This window comes from Aphanomyces invadans (genome assembly GCF_000520115.1).
Source record: "Aphanomyces invadans strain NJM9701 unplaced genomic scaffold supercont1.40, whole genome shotgun sequence".
NCBI lineage: Eukaryota > Oomycota > Saprolegniomycetes > Saprolegniales > Verrucalvaceae > Aphanomyces > Aphanomyces invadans.
In genome coordinates, this window is record NW_008580185.1 from 332,256 (window position 1) to 341,126 (window position 8,871).

The 8,871-nt window shown below is 58.8% G+C and overlaps 6 protein-coding genes across 7 annotated transcripts; 2 read left to right on the plus strand and 4 right to left on the minus strand.

Moving 5' to 3' along the window:
• Window positions 1–637: 637 nt before the first annotated feature.
• On the plus strand, window positions 638–1,638 carry H310_12546 (hypothetical protein; the record flags this gene model as incomplete). The annotated part of the gene is made up of 2 exons (XM_008879623.1): window positions 638–1,180; window positions 1,231–1,638. The coding sequence occupies 2 exons, from the start codon at window positions 638–640 to the stop codon at window positions 1,636–1,638; spliced, it is 951 nt and encodes a 316-aa protein (XP_008877845.1).
• Window positions 1,230–3,056, minus strand: H310_12547. Of its 2 annotated transcripts, XM_008879624.1 has the most exons (3): window positions 2,898–3,056; window positions 1,889–2,852; window positions 1,230–1,837 (listed from the first exon to the last, which is right to left on the minus strand). In XM_008879624.1, the coding sequence occupies exons 1-3, from the start codon at window positions 2,997–2,999 to the stop codon at window positions 1,737–1,739; spliced, it is 1,167 nt and encodes a 388-aa protein (XP_008877846.1). In that variant the 5' UTR covers window positions 3,000–3,056; the 3' UTR covers window positions 1,230–1,736. The 2 variants fall into 2 exon arrangements, with proteins under 2 accessions (XP_008877846.1, XP_008877847.1); XM_008879625.1 differs by having other exon boundaries at window positions 1,230–2,852.
• A 652-nt stretch (window positions 3,057–3,708) lies between these two features.
• Window positions 3,709–5,450, minus strand: H310_12548 (hypothetical protein). The gene has a single exon (XM_008879626.1). The coding sequence runs from the start codon at window positions 5,350–5,352 to the stop codon at window positions 4,900–4,902; it is 453 nt and encodes a 150-aa protein (XP_008877848.1). The 5' UTR covers window positions 5,353–5,450; the 3' UTR covers window positions 3,709–4,899.
• A 424-nt stretch (window positions 5,451–5,874) lies between these two features.
• Window positions 5,875–6,402, minus strand: H310_12549 (hypothetical protein; the record flags this gene model as incomplete). The annotated part of the gene is made up of 1 exon (XM_008879627.1): window positions 5,875–6,402. The coding sequence occupies one exon, from the start codon at window positions 6,400–6,402 to the stop codon at window positions 5,875–5,877; it is 528 nt and encodes a 175-aa protein (XP_008877849.1).
• Window positions 6,403–6,416: 14 nt separating this feature from the next.
• On the plus strand, window positions 6,417–7,129 carry H310_12550 (hypothetical protein). The gene has a single exon (XM_008879628.1). The coding sequence runs from the start codon at window positions 6,666–6,668 to the stop codon at window positions 7,035–7,037; it is 372 nt and encodes a 123-aa protein (XP_008877850.1). The 5' UTR covers window positions 6,417–6,665; the 3' UTR covers window positions 7,038–7,129.
• Window positions 7,130–8,011: 882 nt separating this feature from the next.
• On the minus strand, window positions 8,012–8,628 carry H310_12551 (hypothetical protein). Its single transcript, XM_008879629.1, has 2 exons — window positions 8,606–8,628; window positions 8,012–8,520 (listed from the first exon to the last, which is right to left on the minus strand). Exon 2 carries the CDS (start codon window positions 8,380–8,382, stop codon window positions 8,029–8,031), a length of 354 nt encoding a protein of 117 aa, XP_008877851.1. The 5' UTR covers window positions 8,383–8,520; window positions 8,606–8,628; the 3' UTR covers window positions 8,012–8,028.
• Between the last annotated feature and the right edge of the window lie 243 nt (window positions 8,629–8,871).

The window sequence follows — 8,871 nt, forward strand, 5'->3', positions numbered from 1 at the left end:
TATCCCACCCTCGGAGCAACGAACGTAAAAGTCACGATGAGTAGCGAGCGTCATGAGTTTGCGCCGTCCATGGGAGCGGTGCAGAGCTGACGTAGCACACGGACACGACCGTCTGCTGGACATCCCAACCGGAACAATGCGCAGGACGTAGGTGGACATTCGACTTGCTCTGTCGGGCGACATGCCATGGCGAAGTTTCTGCATGTCGTCGTCAACGCTTCGAGTGCGCATCGCGACCAGATTGGACGGTCGACGCGGACTCTCATCACTCCGGCACAATTCGCACGTTTGCGACGAACCGATCATGATCCACGGCAGCGGCGTGCGTGGGCAGCATTCTCTTCACAGTGCTGCGAAAGGAAGAAGCGTGTGGAGAGATGGGAGCGTCGTGGCGATGGGCGTTCCTATGAAAAGCCTGGTCCGCGCAGCCCGTTCGTCATGAACGCCATGGACATGGATGCCCCCTCGCCGGAGGTGACCCGTCCCTGAGACTGCGAGCGCCGCGTGCAGCCCATGCCGACCGCTCGAGACACGTCGTCCATCGTTTGGCAAACGGACGTCGTGCGTTGAGAAAATCGCAGCGACAGAAATAGATTTGTGTTGAGCGATCGCGAGGGTCCGGAACGACGCCGCCGACATGGGCAACAAGGCGCTGGGTCGAATGGCACAGTCGAAGCGCCGTCCAGGCGCCACACCCCGCGTGACGAACCAGCAATCGAACCACGCCATCCACACCGTCGAGCCTTTTCACGACCCCACCGCGCACCACCACCATCCAAGCGCCCACACGACGTCCGAAGTGCCGCCGTCAACCGACGGCTGGCGTAGCACTGACACGAGCGAACTCAACAACGATCCCGACGACGACGAGGACGACGAGCGAACGCACCCCGACGTCACGCGCCCGCGGCTCGGGAGCGGAACCAAACTCACACGGAACAAGGGCACATCGGGTGGCGACTCGAGCGACGACGATAGCGACATCACGCGGCAGCTCAACACGCGCAACGTGACCATTTCGTCGCTCAGGCCACCACCACCCAAGCCATCGATCGACCATCCTCCACGGCCGACGTCTCCGCTCTCGACCAGTGGAGGCAAGGCGGTCCACCTCGGCCCCCTCGACGCCAAGTCGGCGCAATCGTTTGCCCGTCGAAAAAGCATGGCGAACCAGCCATTGGTACGTCGGGACGTCGCGCATGCTCTGAAAGTCATGCGTGGTGGATGTAGGTCGCAGGGGTTGTGCCACCGCCGCCCGCCGCCGGCGGCATGGACGCGATCGGCCTCCTGGAGCTCGTTCAGCCACAGGCTGACCCCGCGGGAACGATGCTCGCACGAGGCAGCCCCGCGGAGAACAATACGGACGACGATGACGTGGCGACGATGGAGCTCCTGAATGAGCTCATGCTCGAGTCGGCTCCAACCCCCGTCACCCCCAAGATCGAGTCTCGGAAGGAAGCGAATATTCGAGAAGCGCTGCTAGTGTCCAAGCAGCAGCGCAGTGCCGGGAAGACCACCACCATCGGGGGGCTCTCAGCGAAGCCAGTCGTGTATTCGCCGCATCTCGACGCGACGGACGAAGCCATCATGAACCAGATATTGCAGGAGAGGAGGCCAGGCACAACCCCCTTCAGTTAGCTTCCTGTCGCGGTCGTATTGGAACAAGGGGCCGCCACACGTTTCCGTGCTTGTTTCGCCGCCGCCATCATCATGCATCGCGCACCACCGACGATCGATCAGCGGCATAGATCCACGGGCGGCGGCTCGGTCGGCACACACCCGAATGCAAACATGGGCGCTTCAAATTGCGCGCGTATCCAGGCAAGATCGTGTGCGTCTACAGCACGAGGCATTGGTACAACGACCCAAGATTCAAAACATCAAGGACCTGCTGGCACGACGCGCGTCGTCGCGGCACTGCCATGCCCGCTAGCTGCCGCGTGCTTTTTCAAGTCGGACGGCAGCATGACGGTGGGAGGTGTCGCAGTGGAGCTGCCAAACGCAGTGGTCGACCCACCAAATGTGGTTTGGGACCCAAATGTCGTCGCCGCTGGTTGGGACCCGAACGGCGAAGGCGCCGCGGTGGTATTGTTCGTGCCATGCGCCGAGGAAGTTGCGAAAGTGGTGGGGGCAGCCGACGTGAATGGAGAGGGACTGGTGGCGGTGGACGTGCCGAAAGGAGAGCTCGTGCCAAACGCAGGAGCTTGTAACGACGTGGTGCCAAAAGGAGACGAGCTTGCAGCAGAACCGAAAGGGGATGAAGTTGGAGCTGCAGAGCCAAAGGGCGATGTGGTTGGGGCTGCTCCAAATGGAGAATTTGATGCTGGAGCGCCAAAAGGAGAATTTTGAGGAGGCCCAAATGGAGAACTGGATGCCACTTGTGCACCAAATGGGGAGCTCGACGCTGCTGGGGCACCAAAGGGAGAGCTCGATGCAGCTGGATTCGTACATGGCGAAGTCGACGCCCCTCCGAAAGGGGATGGCGCTGCTGTTTGCGTATTCCCAAATGGGGAACTGGTCGGTGCAACGCCGAAAGGGGATGCTCCAAATGGAGTGGACGACGCAGTCGCCGCGGCACCGAATGGAGACGACCCAAAGGGAGTCGCCTGTTGGGAAGAAAATGGATTGCCTTGTGCCGCGCTTTGGAACGGGTTGCTGGCGGTGGGTTGTCCAAATGGAGACGATGAAGGTGCGGCACTGCCAAACGGCGACGGACCAAAGGAACTTGTCGTGGACGCAAATGGGTTGCCAGTTGAAGACGTCGCAAACGGATTCCCGGACGACGTATTGGATGGCTGCGCAAACGGATTGCTCGAAGCGTTCGATTGCTGCCGCCCTTTGTTCGAACCTCGCTGCACCGTCCATCAAGATGGGGAAACGAGTCAGGTACCACGTACCCCGTTGTCGTGCGCAAAGCGACATCCATTACCGTTGCGGCATGTCCCTTGAGCGAAGAACTTGCATGGCTGCTTGTTGTTGTTGCGGTTGCTGCCCCACATATCGCCTCTTCCGCCGTCTCCGCCGCGCGCTTCAATGGCGGATGGCAATACCGCCGGATACCTCGATCCTATCCGGATACTGCGGACATTTAACCCGGGTCTGAATATTCCACTGTCAACCTGACATCGTTTAAACGATTCGATCTACCCAGTTTGAACGTGTTTTACTCCCTCACCATTGGCGTTTTATGCTGCCAGCACGGTTTTTACAACGTCTTTTGACCAAAAACGTCACGGCGGCTGTATGACGGGACTGTGCATCGTGTGATGCTTTTGGTCGCCGTCTTCATTCCATGCCGATGACACACATTACCTTATGGGCCACGCGATCTCGAAGGCCGTCAAGCAGAAGGGAAAGAAGGCCGAGAATCCCTCGTGGAGTGGATGGATCTATCTCGTAAAGGTACGGTGGCGAGATGGGCGATTCCGCGCTGACGGGGATGTGTATCTTTGTGCAGACGAGTCGGTTGCACGCCGAGGCAACGTGGAATCGTCGGTACTGCCGCATCACGGACGACAAGCTGTACTACTTCCGCGATGACTCTCCGTCAAAAGGATCGAGAGGATGGGTTTCTTTTCTCGACATGCTCGCTATCGTGCATCTTCCGTTTCGCCACAGCGACTCCACCGCGGACGTGGGCAAGACGTCCGTCGTCCCTTTCCTGTTGCTCACATCGACGTCGACGTTCATCGTTGGATTCGCCACCGCCGCTGAAAAACACGAGTTTGCCGACCACCTTGCCGCTCACCACCGCATCCCTGTGATGCCGGTCGTGACAGAGGACTGGTCCATCGTCCAGCTGAACCTCTCGACTAAGGCGATGCCGCCGCCGTCGTCGTCGTCCGCTTCTTCCTCCAAGCCATTCCAACGCCTCTACCTCGTTTTCGTCGGAAGCGGGGACCTTCTCTTCTTTGCAGAAGGATCGATCCTCATGGATGTTGTGTTTCGCGTCCGCATGTTGGACATGGTGAACGTCGTCGTCGAGTACGACGGCGCGGCCGGCAACGGGCTTGTCGCGCGACTGAGTCCGCGGTCCAAGGGCGCGATGCCGACAGCATCTCCGCTGGACGGTCCCACGATCGATATCATCTTACCCATGGACAAGGCCGTGCGGCTCGAGTTTGACGCGCTTCCTCAGTACGAAAAGTGGCGTGAGCTGCTCGTGGATGCGTTGGAAGGCGATTACACAGGCAGTCAGTTTTGCCAGCGACAGGTGGTCGCGGCGCGGCGGAAACAAGTACACCGACAGCAAAAGTTAGATGCTATGAAGAAGAAAAAGAAGCAGCAGCAGCAGGGCCGGCGACACCATTTCCGCGCGTCGTCGGCGGCGGGACGTCCGACCGACGTAGCTTCCGAGAGCGACGATGGCAGCATGATTCGCGGCAGCATGTCTCGAACTGCGTCGTCGGTCGAGTACTCGGAATGCAGTGGCGCGGCGCTGTCGGAAGGAGACTACCGAGTCGACGAAGCAAAGGCGCTAGTTCGTCGCGCCAGCGCGTCAGTGCCAGCCAAGGATGGGCCGTCGACAGTATTCCCGACAAAGCCGTGGATGGATGGTGCGGACGTGTCTGCTCTCGACCACAGCAGCGCCACGATGGCGTACCAATCGACCAAAGCGAAGCGAAACAAGACAACGGCGGCGACGATGGACATCATGCCACCGCCAGCCCCTCACCTCACCCTGCATCACGGTCAAGATCCAACAACGATCCCGTCGAAACCACCAATGCGAGCACCCAACAACCTCCCTAACGAAGCGCCCAGCGATCCACGGCATGAAGTCCTCGTCGATCCGCGAGATCTCACAGTCCCGTCGGAAACGACAGGCCAACCCATGCTCGCTCTTGTTGGAAGCGGACGGCGGCTGCGAGAGGACTTGTTTGCGTCGCCACGTAGCAGTCATCGGCCATCGATTGTCGCGGCGCAGCCAGCACTTGTGCCGGCATCGACGTTTGAATCGAAACGTGCGAGTCTGCTCGCCCGACTCCACCACACGTCGCCAGCTACGACGTACTCGCCGCTCAGCCCCAAGGTCCAGATAGCGCCTTCCACAGTCGCCACCACCACCTTCCCCGCGGTTGCCGGCATGCCGATTTCTCCCCGCTGGCTACCGGCCCCTGCGGCGGCAGCGTCTGCTGCCTTGAGCTCGTCCGAGGCACAGCCCCCGCCTCCTCCGCCCCCCAGGTACCACCGAAGGCCGTCCATTACGTCCGAGGCGGTGCAGCACGACAGGCAATATCGGCATCGCATGCTGCAACAAGACTTTGAAAAGCTACAAAAGTCGTTGCTCGCAGACGACCCGAAGCGCGCCAAGCGCCTCGCTCGTGTCATCAAGGCATGTGCGAGGGCCATCGACACCCTCGGTGCCCTCGCGATGCACCCCCCGGAGGCCTCGTCTGACAACAACACGATCCTGCCACCTCAATGGACGTTGCCGAGAAGTGATCGAGTCGTGAGTGGGAACTGGTTCACGACAGACGCTCCAGGTGGTCGCCGCGTGCGCCACTGGCAGCCGCGACAAAGTCGACAGTGATTGCGATCCTTCTCGCCGCACACGGACGTTTTTCGTTTTGAACACACCCAAGCCAACTCTCCCTTGCAATGCTCTCGGGCACCTCGACGCACGCCACGACTACCCAATATCGCATGCCGCATCCGTCTGCTCCGTGCTGCCCATGATACATGAACCGTCATTCGACTGCCAAGAGATGGTGGGGATCGAGCACAAGTTGTTGTGTGCGGAGGAGCTGCGACGACCCCAGTGTGCCATCGATGACTTGTGGTAAGAGCGACGATAGCACGACAATCGTGACCCCATGGGGACATGTTTTTCGACCCCACGCTCTCTCGATTGTGTCGACTAGCTGGCCACCACTACAAAGGACGGAGGGTGTCATGGCCGGGCGGCTTTTTCCGCAAGAACGCCGCGACAAAGAACGCGACGAACGCTCCGTCCGGCGCGGTGCACGTCGCTCTGCACACTGCGAGCAAGTTGTGCAGAAAGTGCTCTGTGTCGGCGCACATGGCCTTGATCACGAGGCCGTCGCGACGCTGCAGCAGCGGCACGCCAGGACACCGCAGAACTTGCAGGGCTTGTATCGTGGCGGGATCGACGGCGCGGTCGACGAGATGTCGGTACAGGCCATGGATGTCTCGGAGGGAACAGTGCGTTAACCACGTCGCATTCGACTCGATGTCGCGGACTCGGACGTGAAAGATCAAGCGCGGCGGCAACCAGGCCAAACACGGGCGATCGCAGAGGCTCGTGGCTTCGACGCGGCAGCGCAGCGAGGCGACCCGTGGCGGCAAATGCTGGTGCGGCCTGCGCCTCTTGGTGAACACGCCACTCGGTCCATCCTTGACTTGGTGGAGGGGCAAGTGGTCGCTTGGCGTTGTGTGCATCGTCATGCAAAATCGAGTTGTGGTGGTTGCACGGTCGAGTCGGACAAACACGGCGCGGGCATGAGATGCACCAGAGGATGTCGAACTCGGTTCGCATTTCGCGTGCCTCTGCGAACCGGCGCAGAAGACGAGACACCCGGCGACATGACAGCAATTGGATGAAATGGGGCGCCTTTGAACGCGAGCTAGAGGACGGGCATCGATTTCGAACCACTCGATCGACGACGCGCTGACCACCACGAACGTGGCCGTTTCGGCGACCCATGGAACGATATCGCACCTTGAACCGGCATTTGTTCTGGGTGGAGCTCGTCTTTGCAGCCAACTCGAGTGCGCGGCGATTGTGTCGAGTGGAGTGGAAGCGAGCGAGCCGTAGCCAGTCGATGGCGGATGGATGGCTGGGAAGGGGGGGTCGAATTCCTCCATGCGATTGGTGGAGATTTGAAACGTCCGTTCGAATCGACCAATCATGTGCACCGGGGCAGGATTACAAATCGGCCTTGGCGATGTTGCCCCGATGGTGTTCAAAGGTAAAATTCCATGCGTCACGCGCGCGTTGTGTCGATATTTACATCTGTCGAAGCAAGAGTTCGGCCAAGGGATCCCGACCTCTGAGTCTAGGCATCTGCGTCTAGGCAATTCCTCGCGTTAATACGGTATCTTTGTCGACGCGCCTTGTGAAATCGCCATGTTGTGATAGTATTTGGAACTAAAATTTTGAAGTGCTATTTTTCGTGTTGCAAGTAGTATGGTGTAATTATAGCAACCAAAGACTGGTGGTCCCCAGCTAACCTGCTACGTTATGTGCAACGTGTTGGTAGCACGACGCACACTGGCCCCATCGTCGTTCCTTCCGCGCTGCTACGGCAATCGATGCAATTCCTTCAACATAATTATCTCATACACCTTGGTCTACTCGACCTATTCACCTGTGTCATTTCGTGAAATCACGAGTGGACGATGTCTCTTCCGGTGGTTGTCCTGCACGTCACAAGCGAGAGGTCGGCGGGCATGACACCTGGACACAATTTGAATGAAAATTGACTTTGGTGTCGTCGAATTTGACGTGATTTTGTCAAGGGATTCCCAAATTACCTGCCACGACAATATAATATCTTACGGTTTAGCGCAGCAAGTATAGTTTATCGCAGGTAACTTGCCATCGTTTCTGCAAAAAACGCAACCACGTCAAACCACATCTCGACGGGTCGACGCCCTTCGACACCACCAATGGCCATGTGCTGACGTCAACAAGAGTTTGTCCCTGCAGAGACCTATACGCCATCCAGCGACATGCTGGCGCGTGCACGGGTCGAAGGCGGTAGTAAAAAGCTCCAACGGGGGGCGTTCATGCCCTCCTCCTTCCTCTTTCTTCACCCCCGCCCAGTCCAAGTGGCTACGAACTCAGCCTAGGCGATACCCCTCGCACGCCCCCAACACTGTCACTCCACGAAGTGCACGATGCATTCGCCCGCATGGAGGTGTCCATCCCAGTAGTCATGGCGCAGCCATTGTGGCGGTAATCGGGCAGATGTGCAGCATGAGCAATATGGGACCAAGCCTCTACATGGTGTAAAATGTGTATTTCCCATGGAAAAAATGCCGAGATAACGGGATAAACGTGTTTTACGCTTTCAACGCCACATCACACGTGCAGGTGGGAAATACTCGATGCATTCTCTTCCGCACCCGCGCAGCGATGGAGCCTCGAGGCGACCGCATTCGTGAAGTCGACGCGTCGGACTGGCACTGGATGCAGCTCCCGCTTACGTCTGTGACGCGAGTGTCATCTTCGTCAGTGGATGCTTCTTTTTCAGGGTCCAAGTCGATCACAGACGCAAACTGCTGCGTCCAAGGCACTTGCTTGTCCAAGGCGAACAACGGGATCTTCTCGTCGATCGAAATCGGGTTTGACATTCGCGTGGAGCACCCTAACGACGCGTCGTGGATCGTGCGGTGCACGTTGCGGGATGTGTGCATCCTGCATCAAAACCTGCGGCAGCACATCACGGATCGCGACTTCCACGACGACATCGTCCGGCTGCCGTGCCCCAAGGAACCGTTCTTTCACCGAAGGGACATGCTCGTGATCAAAGGGTTGTGCGTTGACCTGGACCACTACATTGATGAGCTCCTCAAGCTTTGTCATCGGTTCACAACGAAGCAACCGCGTACACCAGACGCGGATCGGGTCGAGGCTTACCTCCGCGAGTTCTTGTTAACCTCCACGACCTCCACGTCATGCCCTATTTAATACAACAGTCATATCTTTGGCGCTCTTCCGGGTTGTCGTCTTGCATGCGTGGCACCCGCGCAGCCCCCAGTCGAGCAGGTCCTTGAGCAGGTACTCGTCGCCGGCTCTTTGCGTCGAAGCACCGAGACACTGGCATTTTCGCACGAATCCGCCGCCCCATGAAGATCTTCGAGAAGTTCCATATTGTAGCGAGCACGTGCAGCACACTCCAGGAC

Bases quoted from the DNA above. Each gene is read 5' to 3' on its own strand.
- H310_12551 (XM_008879629.1), bottom strand. From the start codon at position 8,382: ATGCACACATCCCGCAACGTGCACCGCACGATCCACGACGCGTCGTTA.
- H310_12548 (XM_008879626.1), bottom strand. From the start codon at position 5,352: ATGGCCCTCGCACATGCCTTGATGACACGAGCGAGGCGCTTGGCGCGC.
- H310_12547 (XM_008879624.1), bottom strand. From the start codon at position 2,999: ATGTGGGGCAGCAACCGCAACAACAACAAGCAGCCATGCAAGTTCTTC. The intron at 2,853-2,897 runs GTACGTGGTACC...TGGACGGTGCAG, and splicing joins GCTTTGCGCACGACAACGGG to CGAGGTTCGAACAAAGGGCG. The intron at 1,838-1,888 runs GTCCTTGATGTT...CTCGTGCTGTAG, and splicing joins GACGCGCGTCGTGCCAGCAG to ACGCACACGATCTTGCCTGG.
- H310_12550 (XM_008879628.1), top strand. From the start codon at position 6,666: ATGGAACGATATCGCACCTTGAACCGGCATTTGTTCTGGGTGGAGCTC.